Below are 14,691 nucleotides of genomic sequence, written 5' to 3' on the forward strand. Positions count from 1 at the left end.
CACGGTTTTTTCCTCTTGTTTATAAAGTACTTTATGGAACAGGACTCATTGTTTGGTGAAGGGGAGAGAGAAAGCATATGGTGGTGAATTTGTTTATATGTGATTTATTTGTCTTAATTGGAATGAGAGATTGAGAGGTAATGGCTTGCATAGTACATTGTCTGATTTTTGTAGAGATCCTATAACAAACAGTGGCTAAATATAGTATGAGATTTTCACTCTGCAGTGGGGTGTGCGCTGATATGAAACTCCCTGCCAGATTAAAACTGTGTGCCAGTCCGAGGCTCGAACTCTGGTCCTTTGCCTTTCGTGGGAAAGTGCTCTACTGACAGAGCTACCCAAGCACTACTCGCGACCCATCTTCACAGATTCAATTCTGCCAGTACCTCGTCTCCTACCTTCTAAACTTCACAGAAGCTCTTCTGTGAACCTCACAGAACTATCAATCCTGGAAGAAAGGATATTGCGGAGACACAGCTTAGCCACAGCCAGGGGGATGTTTCCATAATGAGATTTTCACTTTGCAGTGGAGTGTGTGCTGATGTGAAACTTCCTGGCAGATTAAAACTGTGTGCCAGACTGAGACTCGAACTCGGGACATTTGCATTTCGCGGGCAAGTGCTCTACCACTAGCCCCACTTGCCCGCGAAATGCAAATGTCCCGAGTTCGAGTCTCAGTCCGGCACACAGTTTTAATCTGCCAGGAAGTTTCACATCAGCGCACACTCCGCTGCAAAGTGAAAATCTCATTATGGAAACATCCCCCTGGCTGTGGCTAAGCCATATCTCCACAGTATCTTTTCTTCCAGGAGTGCTAGTTCTGCAAGGTTTGCAAAAGAGCTTCTGTGAAGTTCGGAAGGTAGGAGACGAGGTACTGGCAGAATTGAAGCTGTGAGGACGGGTCGCGAGTCGTGCTTGGGTAGCTCAGTCGGTAGAGAACTTGCCTGTGAAAGGCCCAGCACAGAGTTTTAATCTGCCAGGAAGTTTCAGTAGCTAAATGTATTCTATGTTAAGCCACTTTAAGTGCATGGCAAAGAGTTAAAGTTAATTATACAGTGGGACTACAGAAATGCATTTGCAGTATTGTCATCAATGTCATAGAAAAGGGAGTATGTATTCGAAAGTTATGCTGGGGAACACAATTTGAGTTACGGAATGTCATACAAACTTGGAGACAGGTGCATTAAAACATCCAACTAGATAGATGTCAGCACATCATTCATAATGGAAATGATATTAGATATTAAACTTTTTGTGGGAATTCTCCAAGGAAGTCGTTACTGTTCACCAGATGTCTAATGTGTACATAGCATTCAATATGTATGTATGAAAATGAGAAACAGTTGCAACTGATAAAAGTATTGACAGCCATAAGTAGTATTTTTCACTCAGTTGTTCATTTGTGTGGCCAAAGTTGCTTCATAATTACTGAAGATATTTTAAAATCATTTTGTGTACCTGCCAGAAACGACATATTTTTGTCACCAGATGTGTTTCATTTTATTGATATAAAACATTGCCATTAGACTGTAATAAAACATGTTTACAGTGTGGCTTACAAGCTAAATTGTAAATATGTTTCATTACAGACCACTGACAATGTTTTATACCAGTAAAAAAAAGGCTATGATGTGAAAAATATGCACTTTATTGTAGTTGGACTGAGGGATGTAAAATACCTCCGTAAATTTTTGTCATGTTGAAAAATACATGTAAGTGTTCTGATGGATAACATCAGAGGCTACCTGAAGTTGTTCACTGGTGATGCTTCATATAAGCTAGAGGAAAGTAAGACCGGAGCAAGGTGTGGTATGTTGCATCATACAAAATTTTTCACGTAACCATATGTTTTAAATGCTTTGTTGTGGAGCTGCATCCATAAAAGCCCCTTATAAGCAATCAAACCTGTTTGTCAAATTTGTTGTTAGTTATCCACAGTTTTGTCAAACAAGAGTACAGATGAACCATCCAAATTTGTCAAATTTAACCTTAGCTTTGGAGCAGCTGTTGCACAGTGTGTATCATGTTGCCAAATGTTGGGTCACTAGTGGGCAATATATGAGAAGCAGTTCAGGAAAGAAATTTTAAATTTTTGAAATCTGCCCTAGGTATCAGACACCTCAAAGCCACAGATAATAATCCAGCAAGCAACTGGCTATTGTTTGACAGATGTGTGTATAAACAGTAAAACTTGTTTGTAAAATTGGATTTTTGTTCATCAAATTGCTGTCAAACACATCAACCACAGTGTTATTTGACAAACACATCAAACAAACAACTCACTGCCAAATAATTTTACAAACATGTGAACTTTGATCATCTTTGGGAGCCATAAAACACCAGCGAATCAGTGTCAAGCATGCGGAAGTTTTAGCGGTAAGTGGACTTGTCTGAATGTCTGGCAGTGTGGTTTTGTCCGAATAGGCTGCTGCTGTGTTATGCTGTGGTCACTGGGCTCAATTGCACCAATCGTATATTTGGCAGTGTCACGTCTGTAGCTGTGTTGGAGGGAGGAATTGTCGAAGCAAACTACCGGAAGCCGGTGTCTCAATGTAAAATCATCCTACTGTTATTCATTCAAAATAATTCTGTAATTGTTTCAAGCGACACTTGGTTATACATTTCTCTGACATCATATATAGGGCATTTGAAACATAATTTATATGCACAAATTTGTACTCCCACACCTACGAAGGTTATAATGTAACTGAATTAATTTCACCGACAGTGGCATCAGGTCATGGGATTAATTTTCTGTTTGTCTCACTCCTCGTATTTACTGATGACATTGGTATTGTATATTGAAAATCACTGTACTCGAGGAGAAGAAGCCCAAATATGGGCTAGTTAATAGGTACTAGAACAGTTACAATTATATTGGAAGATGCTTAGTCATTCTAACTGTCTGTAATCCTCTAGGCCATTTTTTGCAGCCACTAGAAAGTATTACACATCTCAGATCTTGCGAAACTTAATCTTCTCGCGGCATAAAAGTATGGCCAAATAACTTTTGGGAATCCAGCTGGGTACTGTCCTTGTCAACTGCTGATACTTTGACAGGTGAGCAGGCTGTCATTTACAGGGTACAAAAGGGAATGAAGTGGCACTGTGGTTAGCTCACTGGACTCGTATTCGAGAGGATGATGATTCAAATCTCTGACCGGACTCCAGATTTAGAATTTTGTGGATTTGAGGCCCGCCAGTTGTGCAAAACACCGTTTCCGGTGTAGTGAAAAGCGTTTTAGTACGTTATTTGTGGAAAATACTTGTTATAGCTACATATGCATCACAACATCTCAGCATGGTGTGGAGAATGGAAGTGCTTGCCACACGAAAACGTAAGTAAATACGAAAAGAATTTTTTCTTGCAAAAGAAATGGTGTTTTGCATAACTGGCGGACCTCAAATCCAAAAAAATTTAACTGCAAATACGGCCAATACAAGGAACTGCAAATCACAAAGATGGATAGTCCAGATTTAGGTTTTCTGCGACTTCCCTAAATCTTTCCAGCCAAATGCCAGGATGTTTCCTTTGAAAACATGCAGCCGATTTTGTTCCACGTCCTTTTGTAATCAGAGCCCATGCACTGTCTCTAATGACTGCACTGTGTTAAATTCTAATCACCCTTCCTCCCTGCTTTGAAAACGGTTGGATGTTCATCTGTCAGAATATTGGCAGTTGTCGAGGACATTACCTGTAAGTTACTTCATCATATCAAACCATTATTTAATTATCTCTAAATGCTTTTAGCACTCCAGGATGTTGGTCGGAGCCCCTGGAAAGTGTTACAGTTCTGAAATCGTAACAATAGTGCTTTAAGTGTGAAAATGTGGCTGACACAAGTGACCCGGCACTTCGTGCACTAATGATAGCAGAAATGGTCTGGTGATTGTGTTTGCATGCATTTTAAAGATTTAGCATTTTACAGTTTTATAATATGTACACGCAACAAGCTGTGCACTGCATAGATCAACTTTATTTATAACTGCTATAAAGATTTTACACATCACGGGTGTATCATTTGTTGTGGATGAGCACACTATATCAAACAATGAAAACTGCGGGTAGAAATATTTTTACTTACTGTAAAGATGACACACTATGTTACAGACAGGCACAATTAAAAGACACCTACACATAAGCTTTTGGCATCAGCCTACGTCAGAAAAGAGTAAAATGGCTCTGAGCACCATGGGACTTAACATCTATGGTCATCAGTCCCCTACAACGTAGAATACTTAAACCTAACTAACCTAATGACATCACACAACACCCAGTCATCACGAGGCAGAGAAAATCCCTGACCCCGCCGGGAATCGAACCCGGGCGCGGGAAGTGAGAACGCTACCGCATGACCATGAGCTGCAGACAGAAAAGAGTAACACACACCATTCATTCACACGAGCAAGCATACCTTACGCACACATGACCGCCAACTCCAACAGCTTGAGCCAGTATTAGATTCTGGCCAGAGCTGTTGGAGTTGGCGGTCATGCGTGCACGAAGTATGCTTGCTCGTGTGAATGAATGGTGTGTGTTTTTCTTTTCTGACGTAGGCTGAGACTGAAAGCTTATGTGTAGGTGTCTTCTAATTGCGCTTGTCTGCAACTTAGTGTGTTATCTTTATGGTAAGTAGCAATCTATATTTTCCTATTGTTGAGCACACTATCTGCCTTTGAAGGTCAGCTGCATGCCCAAATACCAATCTGGCAAGTAAATACTTTTCAAGTGTGGCTGGTGGTGTTCAACAGTATATCCTTTATCAAATAGTGTTCTACTGATTGCCAAAATGTTTGACCGAGCTGACTCGCTTCAGTGTAAAATCTCTGAATGTGTTCTCGTTTGCAGTGGACCTGCCCGTAACACGACCAGCGTACACCTGCCAACCGTACGAAGCCACCTGTGCCAACCTCGACTGCATTCCCAAGGAGAAGGTCTGTGACGGAAACTTTGACTGTGTGGATGGCTCGGACGAGATGCGGTGCAGTAAGTATGGTTTTCTTCGTTTTGAATTTTTGCTGTAAGACTTCAAGCTAACTTAAGTCCTTAAATCAAAAAGCTGTCCAGAGCTAGTGGATTTGCTCTTATATTGGGTCTGCATCCAATGTGCCTTCACTTCCATCTGACTTTCTTCGCACGATCGAAAGTATTTTCGTGTGGAGCAGTTTTTGACAGTATCGGAAAACCTGCAGAAATGATGAGCTGCTACTGTAGAATTTCAGAGGATGCTTTTTGGGTCATCAATCCGCTAACTGCTTTGATGCATCCCACCACAATCCTCACTGATTCTGCAGAGAACCGCCTTATTTCTTATCAGTCCACTTAATTTTTGGAATCCCCCTATACCATCATATCTCAGACACTTTGATTCTCATGTTTTCTGGTAATCTATGGTTCATTCCCTAGAATTCTGAGCTGCAAATCTACATTTTCAGAAATTTCTTTCTCAAGTGGAGTCCAGTGTTTGACACTCTTTTTGGCAGGGAATGTCATCTTTGATTGCGCTGGTCTCCTTTTACCATCCTCCTTGCTGTGTTCATCGTCATGTGTAAGTTCACTTCCAAGTTAGCAGAATTCCTTCGCTTCATCTACTTCGTGATCCCCGGTAGCAGCATTCAGATTATAACTATTTTCATTTCTGCTAATCCTCTTTACTTTTGTTTTTAAAAAGATTAATTGTGCTCAAATATGTAAAGTCCTGTGGATGCTAAACTATTCAAAATCCAGCTCGTTTCTGGAGAAAACAGTTATGTTAAACTGAGCTCATTCTCTTTCTCCACAGGATGAGGAAGTTGACAAAGCTCAGCAGTCATGCAAAAAGCAAGTTTGCTTGGTATGTTACCCTAGACGGCAAGTCTTCATAGGAAACAAAGAATATCAGCCTTGCACCACAGAAATTGTGGATTACAATTACTGTTTATGAAATGTAAATTATTTACAAATCTTCAGGATATGCCTGCAGATGGATGATGCGTAGTACACAGACCCATTTAAAGATCAGATAACCACACATCTTTTATTGAAGAGAGCTTTCTATGCCTTTGCCACTCTGCTTCTGATATTTTCCTTCCTTCGACCATACTGTGTTATCTTACTTACTAGAAGGGAAAATGGATTCACTTATTCCACTGCTGTGTTGTTCCCAATTTTAGGTTTATGGAAGTCAATATTCTATCTACTACTCTGTGTCACCCGTGTCTTAGCTCAGTCCTGTTACGCTTTAGTGATATAGTGATAAATTCGTTTCCATCTTTTCAGTAAATTTGACCCAAAACTGATTACAATGAAATTTATTGAGCATTTGATCTCGACTACTGTGTTAAAGAGATAGCATTCCTGTCATCTCACAAACTAGAACACATTGGTCTAACACAAAATAATGACACTGTCGAGCCATCGTTTATTGTCACGATACAGAGGCACGTGATCAGATCTCTACACTGGTTGGAAACAGTGTATTGATGAACATGAAATTGTTTGTAGGTGCCCACGGATGTGAGCCCAACGAATTCCAATGTGACAACAAGAGGTGTGTGCTGAAGACGTGGCGCTGTGACTCGGACGACGACTGCGGCGACGGCTCTGACGAGCAGAACTGTGCAACTAATCCGCCAGGTGAGTCCTGCTACCATATTGTAGGTTTAATATTTCTGTTTGATAGATATTTGGAGACAAAACAGTCTCTACAAGGCTGTAATCATTGGCGTTGATTTTGATATTCTGTTTAATGTCAGTGTTAAGAGTGCAGTCCCTGCAAAGGTTGGTACGTGCACAGGAAAAAGCTGAGACAAATAAGTGTTCGTATTTGAATCTGGAAAATAGCTGGATGCTTGTAGTTATGGTCTTGCTGTATATCTTTACCATCTGTTTGGATTACATAAGGGCATGTACTTGAGGTCAGCAGTTTGTCAAGGTCTCACGATAATGCTTTCGCTGTTTGTATTTTCCTTTTCCTTTTGAAATCACTGTTGCAGTTTTGGCATTGTAGCTATTGACAAGTGATTTTGCACTTAACATACACATTTCAGCATTATTACAGTACAATTTACAAAATGAAAAGTCATAGAGACTAAACTATTAGTAGGGTTAGTAGGGGTATCTTACTCCCACAGTATTTACATACAAATAATGGGTCTCGTATATACTAAATTTGGTGAAATTGCTCCACACATTTTTGAGCTGTGCTTTTACGTCACCCCTTCTCACTGCTGCCCTCAGCCAACGTGTGGCAACTTCTGTAGAAATTTCTTCTGGTGCTGCAGACATATGGCAGTGACTGGTCACAGCATTTTATTTGCCAAGGACTGTTTACCTTGTACTCTGTGATTGTAAAACCATCTATGACCCATTTACATATACAAGATTGCTGTTCAACTCACCCCCTTTTTTTGGAGAGGATTCACAGAACAATTGAAAGACTATTTTTTACCGTCCCACTCTCAAGTAGCACATAGAAAAAATGAACACTTACATTTTTGTGTATGAGCTCTGATTTCTTGTATTTTATGACAGCTGTCATTTCTGCCTGTGTATGTGGAAGTCAACAAATTATTTTGATTTTTCGAGGATCAAGTTGCTGATGTTAATTCACGAAAAGATATCACTGTGGTAAAATAGTTTTGTTTCAGTGTCTTTTTGTCAGATGTATTCTGATGCCTTTGTCATTGATCTTCCACCAAACTGAAGAGCCTTTCATAACATTTCATTCGTATTAATAAGCTTTTTATGTTGCTGGAGGCAGTCAAATAAAACATTCTTTCTACATTACAGGTTCTCCGTGCCGATACAACGAATTCCAGTGCCGCTCGGGTGACCAGTGCATCCCTAAGTCGTTCCAGTGTGACTTGGAAGTGGACTGCCAGGACAGGAGTGACGAAATTGGCTGCTGTAAGTAACCGTGCCTGTGCGTGTTCAATACAGACGCTCCAGAGTGACATGTTCGCCCAGTAGTACAAGAGCCATCTTGTCTACCTCGTTAGATAAAGTTTCTAGTCAATAAAAGTGGGCACTTTTAATTTATTAATAACTCAGTTCTGAGGATTTAATTATCTTTCAATGAACAGCTTTAAAATAATCTGGTATCTTGATTCAGTAATTGTCAGCACTCAAATAAATTTTGGATTAAACTTATTCACAATTGACTACCACAATTCAAGCCTTTTATTTATAACAAATACATCTGCATCTTGTTACGTGTGGCGGAGGGTGATGTGTACACCACTCTCACTTCCTCCTTTTCCTGCTCCAGTTGCGAATTTTTTGCAGGAAGAACAATTGTCGTAAGCCTCCCTGCGATCAGGATTCTTCATAATTTTACCTTCGCAGTCTTTTGACAAGCCATACGTGGGAGGAAGCCCTATAGTGTTTGACTCTTCTAGGAACATAAATTCTCAGAATTTCAACCTCTAAATCGTCACTTGGTGATATGCAACACCTTTCCTCCAGTGTCTGCTGCTGGAGTTGGCTGGGCACCTATGTTGACTAAAGGCAGTGCTGTGCTTCGGATCTTCTGTGTTTTGTCGATCAAGCCTATCTGGTGCACATCTCAGACTGATGAGCAATATTCGCTTATCAGTTGAAACAGGGTTTTGTCAGCTACCTCCTTTGTGAGTGGACTACACATCACGATTGTTTATCAAATGGAACTCAGTCTGACATCTGGCTTAGTTACAATTAGTTTTACGTGCCAGTTACACTTTACACGTAAATCGTCCCGTACATATACTCCTGATAATTAATGGATGCGACTGCTTCCAGAGATTGTTCTGCAATACGGTAATAACATAAAAATGGATCTCTCTGTCTATGTACAAGCAGTATTTCACATTTGTTTACATTGAAGGCCAGTTGCCATTCCGTGCAGCAAGCACACGGAATGAGCCGGTTTCGCACAGTCTGCAACACAGGTTGGCGAGTAATGTGTGGCACGGCACCTGTCTATTGGGACATTTCTCACAATACAGTTACAGGGCTTCTCATCCGTTGCAGTTGCCCTGCCGTAATTTAAATACATCATAGGCAGTCTCCGTGCGCTCCACCCGTGTTTGTATAGCATCGCTTTCTCGTGACTGTAGCACCTACCCGTGGCAATTGCAATCTCAGTTCCAATGTGATTACTGATCCTTGCTGTATGCCCGATGTGCCATTTCAGTAAAACAATCACCCTGTATACTGTAAAAAATAATGGTCCTGTAACACTCCCTTGGAGTATTCCAGCAGTTACTTTTATACCTGAAGATTTCTCTCCATAGAGAATGACATGCTATGTTCTGTTTGCTAAAAACTCTTCAATCAAGGATCACAGCTGAGCTCAGTCTGTATGCTTGTGTTTTGTCTGTTAGTCAGCAGTGCAGAGCTGTATTGAATGCCTTCTGGAAGTCAAGAAGCACAACATGTGTGAATGTACATTAGAGAGCCACAGGGTATCATGGGTCCCTTGTACCAGAATAGTAAGAAAATATCATGAACAAACTGCAAAAATTTGTCAGAGTTCGGATTGAACATTGTTAAGATGAAATGAAATGTGCAATATCATATGTATTGTAGAAATTTGTTGCAAGTGATCAATTACATTCTTTATGAATGATCAGTATTATAGAATTTGTTCTTTCCTCTGCAGCTCCCGTCTACATTCAGACCCCTCCACCACCTATGGTAAATCTCAACATCGGCGACACGATGAACATCAGCTGCACTGCGATCGGCGTCCCTACCCCGGAGGTGGTCTGGCGTCTCAACTGGGGCCACATTCCAGCCAAATGCACGACCAGGAGTGTGAATGGTGTTGGCACTTTAATCTGCCCTGACATCCAGGTCAGTAGCAGGCAGGTTCTCTAAGTGTACTCCAAACTATAGCCTAGTTCTTAAATTTGCACATAGCTTATAAGCATCTAGCAGGATTCGAACCAAGTTTTGTTGCTGAGTAACCTTTGGGGGAAAATAAGGTGTGTCATTGTTACGGTCTTCAGTCTAGAGGCTGGTTTGATGCAGCTCTCAATGCTAGTCTATTCTGTGTGTGTGAGCCTCTCCCTCTGTGAATAACCTCTGCAGCCTACATTTGAATCTATTTACTGTATTCAGCCCGTGGTGTCCCTCTACATTTATACCACCTACACACACACACACACACACACACACACACACACTTCCCATCCATTACTAAATTGATGATTCCTTGATGCCTTAAGATGTGTTCTATCAACAAATTTCTTCTTCTTTTAACACTTTTTGACACAAATTTCCTTTCTCCCAAATTTGAATACCGTATTTACTCGAATCTAAGCCGCACCTGAAAAATGAGACTCGAAATAAAGGAAAAAAAAAAATTTCCCGAATCTAAGCCGCACGTGAAGTTTGAGACTCGAAATTCAAGGGGAGAGAAAAGTTTAGACCGCACCTCCAAATCGAAACAAAGTTGGTCCATTATAATATGAGACACAATTTAGGTCGAATGAAAGACGATACAGCTACAGTAGTTTGGTTCGAGTCGTAAGCTTAGCAGTTAAGCTTTACCAGGTAGCCATTGCTATGCGTCAGGCGCTCCGTCCGTATTTATACGGGTACCCTTCCTTTTTCACGTGCTTCGTCTGGTTTGAATCGATTGCTTATTTTGCTTTGATCTGATATGTGCCGTTTTCTTTGTTACAGGTGTTTACGTCACTCTAAGCTGAAAATGCATTACTGTACTGTGTAATGCATTGTTTGTCGCATTTTGATAGTGCGTGTTTATGGCCTGTCGCCGCTCGCGGCATGACTTGCTTTTGTGCACGCTACCGCTGCTTAAAAAAAAAGGGGAATCGTCTCATTAGCGAAACAATGGCAAGAGACTGCTATTTGTTGTTAACAAACTGCCTATTGGCTTCTGTCTCGGGTTCTTCGGCCGACGTTCATCTAATGATTTTTCTGACGTTTCGCCAGCACGAGTGGCTGGCATTGTCAAAGCTTCACCCTCCATTGCCGGTGGTGAACTGGAGCCGAGCTCGCGGGCGCAGGCTATATGTACCTGGCGCGCCAACGTCCGAGGGCTTCTCCGCGGTCATTTCCGGTGCGGAAATGACCGCGGAGAAGCCCTCGGACGTTGGCGCGCCAGGTACATATAGCCTGCGCCCGCGAGCTCGGCTCCAGTTCACCACCGGCAATGGAGGGTGAAGCTTTGACAATGCCAGCCACTCGTGCTGGCGAAACGTCAGAAAAATCATTAGATGAACGTCGGCCGAAGAACCCGAGACAGAAGCCAATAGGCAGTTTGTCAACAAGTGGCCACGAAAGCCTCAACAATTTTGTATTTGTTGTTACTTACACTGCTGCTTTCTTTGATAATGATCAACAAGAACCAAATGCATATGATAGAACCATGCGTATGATAGAACATGTTCTGAACGAGAGTTTTGCGAAAATTTTCCTCCGTTTGAAAATCTTTGCGGCCGCCTCTTTAGTACATCAAATTCTGCACAGAAATTAGTCATCTTACATTTAAAATCTAGTCAGTTGCCGTGCTTCATTTCTGACTGTATCACTATTAGGCATAAGAATAATACGAATATAAACATGACACGATACGTATATTCTTCCGCATTTGCTGTTGTCTCACTCTAGTTTCGTAGTTTATTACGCAGACAGGATTTAAATGAGATAGCAGCAAACACGAAAGAATACATGGCAAAATGTTTATATTCGTATTATTCTTATGATGAAGAGAATACTGCATGTGATTCACATTTCATCAGGTTCCTATTAGCAACCATCTCTTCTCACAGGTAGGAAAAAACTCTGAACGTAGAGTTGGCCATATTGACAAACATCCCTAACAGTCTTGCCAGTCGGATTTTCGTAGTACATTGAAATTCTGCTACATTCGAAGATGAACAATACGGAATTTGTATTTACTTCGTTGGATAATGTATAGAATGCAGTGGTCGAAACTCGGGGCGGAGAAAAAAAAAGCTCGTCTTCTACCTTTTTTTTTAAATTTATTTTGGCGCCAGTATTTATCTTTGTGCCCACAAAGCACGCTTGTGTAGCGCTACATATATTCGACGGCAGAAGTTAGTTGTGGCGGCACCTATCAACATTTTTCAGAACTTCCGCTTGCTTTGCACTCGATTCTAAGCCGCAGGTGGTTTTTTGGATTACAAAAACCGGAAAAAAAGTTCAGCTTAGATTTGAGTAAATACGGTAAGTTCTTTTTGATTACTTACACCAATCTACCCATCTAACCATCAGCGTTCCTCTATAATACGACATTTCAAAAGTTTATATTTTTTTCTTGTCAGAACTGTTTATCATCACTTCCATTTAAGGCATTCTCCAGATAAATAACTACAGAAAAGACTTCCTAACACTTAAATTTGTACTACATCTTAATAAATTCTTCTTTTTCAGAAAGGCTCTTCTGCATTTTATATCCTCTGTGTTTTGACCCTCTCATCAGATATTTTGTTGCCCAAATAGCAAAACTGATCTATTACTTCTAGTGTTTTGTTTCCCAGTCTAATTCCCTCAGAGTAATCTGATATAATTCGGCTACCTTCCATTACCCTGGTTTTACATTTCTTGACAGTCATCTTAATACCTTATTTTCGAGACAGTATTCATTCTGTTTAACTGCTCTTCCAACTCCTTTATCATATCTGACAGAATTGCAATGTCATCAACAAACCTCGAAGCTTCTCCTTCGTTTCCCTGAACTTTAATCCCCTTCCAAATTTCTTCTCAGTGTCCTTTACAGCTTCTTGTTGTCATCATCGTCTTCTTCAGTCCAAAGACTGGTCTGACATCGCTCTTCATGCTAGTCTATCCTGGACAACACTCTTCATTTCGGTACAACTACTGCAGCCTGCATCCAGTTTTACCTTCTTACTCTGAGTTACAATTTTTACCTTCCTCCATTGCCAAATTGACAATTCCTTGATGCTTCAGGTAGTCTCCTATCAACTGATCCTTCTTTGAGCCAGGTTGTACCATAAATTTCTTTTCCCCCAGTACAAATCTGTACCTTGTCATTATTTCTTCAAACTGCCCATCTAATCTTCCACAGTTTCCTATAGCACCCCACTCGAATATCTTCCATTGTCTTTTGCCTGAACTGCTTGTTATCCACGCTGCACAAGGCTATACTCAAGACAAATACCCCTACCATTAAATTTATGTTTGATGTTTACAAATGTCTCTTCTTTTGGAAATTATTTTTTTATTTTATTTATTTATGTTTTAAATACACTCCTGGAAATTGAAATAAGAACACCGTGAATTCATTGTCCCAGGAAGGGGAAACTTTATTGACACATTCCTGTGGTCAGATACATCACATGATCACACTGAAAGAACCACAGGCACATAGACACAGGCAACAGAGCATGCACAATGTCGGCACTAGTACAGTGTATATCCACCTTTCGCAGCAATTCAGGCTGCTATTCTCCCATGGAGACGATCGTAGAGATGCTGGATGTAGTCCTGTGGAACGGCTTGCCATGCCATTTCCACCTGGCGCCTCAGTTGGACCAGCGTTCGTGCCGGACGTGCAGACCGCGTGAGACGACGCTTCATCCGGTCCCAAACATGCTCAATGGGGGACAGATCCGGAGATCTTGCTGGCCAGGGTAGTTGACTTACACCTTCTAGAGCACGTTGGGTGGCACGGGATACATGCGGACGTGCATTGTCCTGTTGGAACAGCATGTTCCCTTGCCGGTCTAGGAATGGTAGAACGATGGGTTCGATGACGGTTTGGATGTACCGTGCACTATTCAGTGTCCCCTCGACGATCACCAGTGGTGTACGGCCAGTGTAGGAGATCGCTCCCCACACCATGATGCCGGGTGTTGGCCCTGTGTGCCTCGGCCGTATGCAGTCCTGATTGTGGCGCTCACCTGCACGGCGCCAAACACGCATACGACCATCATTGGCACCGAGGCAGAAGCGACTCTCATCGCTGAAGACGACACGTCTCCATTCGTCCCTCCATTCACGCCTGTCGCGACACCACTGGAGGCGGGCTGCACGATGTTGGGGCGTGAGCGGAAGACGGCCTAACGGTGTGCGGGACCGTAGCCCAGCTTCATGGAGACGGTTGCGAATGGTCCTCGCCGATACCCCAGGAGCAACAGTGTCCCTAATTTGCTGGGAAGTGGCGGTGCGGTCCCCTACGGCACTGCGTAGGATCCTACGGTCTTGGCGTGCATCCGTGCGTCGCTGCGGTCCGGTCCCAGGTCGACGGGCACGTGCACCTTCCGCCGACCACTGGCGACAACATCGATGTACTGTGGAGACCTCACGCCCCACGTGTTGAGCAATTCGGCGGTACGTCCACCCGGCCTCCCGCATGCCCACTATACGCCCTCGCTCAAAGTCCGTCAACTGCACATACGGTTCACGTCCACGTTGTCGCGGCATGCTACCAGTGTTAAAGACTGCGATGGAGCTCCGTATGCCACGGCAAACTGGCTGACACTGACGGCGGCGGTGCACAAATGCTGCGCAGCTAGCGCCATTCGACGGCCAACACCGCGGTTCCTGGTGTGTCCGCTGTGCCGTGCGTGTGATCATTGCTTGTACAGCCCTCTCGCAGTGTCCGGAGCAAGTATGGTGGGTCTGACACACCGGTGTCAATGTGTTCTTTTTTCCATTTCCAGGAGTGTATAACTTCCTCGACAAAGGCATATTTAATGTGACTAAATGCCATTACTTTT

General features: G+C 42.3%; 1 protein-coding gene across 1 annotated transcript in view; it reads left to right on the plus strand.

The window, feature by feature from the left end:
• The window catches only part of LOC126213609 (basement membrane-specific heparan sulfate proteoglycan core protein-like), an 843,204-nt gene that overhangs the window by 614,369 nt on the left and 214,144 nt on the right, over nucleotides 1-14,691 (plus strand). Inside the window, exons 28-31 of the mRNA XM_049941462.1 lie at nucleotides 4,850-4,987; nucleotides 6,485-6,616; nucleotides 7,772-7,888; nucleotides 9,621-9,814. Of these exons, the coding sequence (XP_049797419.1) occupies nucleotides 4,850-4,987; nucleotides 6,485-6,616; nucleotides 7,772-7,888; nucleotides 9,621-9,814 (581 nt within the window). The remainder of the gene's footprint in view (nucleotides 1-4,849; nucleotides 4,988-6,484; nucleotides 6,617-7,771; nucleotides 7,889-9,620; nucleotides 9,815-14,691) is intronic.

Source organism: Schistocerca nitens, chromosome 11 (genome assembly GCF_023898315.1).
Source record: "Schistocerca nitens isolate TAMUIC-IGC-003100 chromosome 11, iqSchNite1.1, whole genome shotgun sequence".
NCBI lineage: Eukaryota > Metazoa > Arthropoda > Insecta > Orthoptera > Acrididae > Schistocerca > Schistocerca nitens.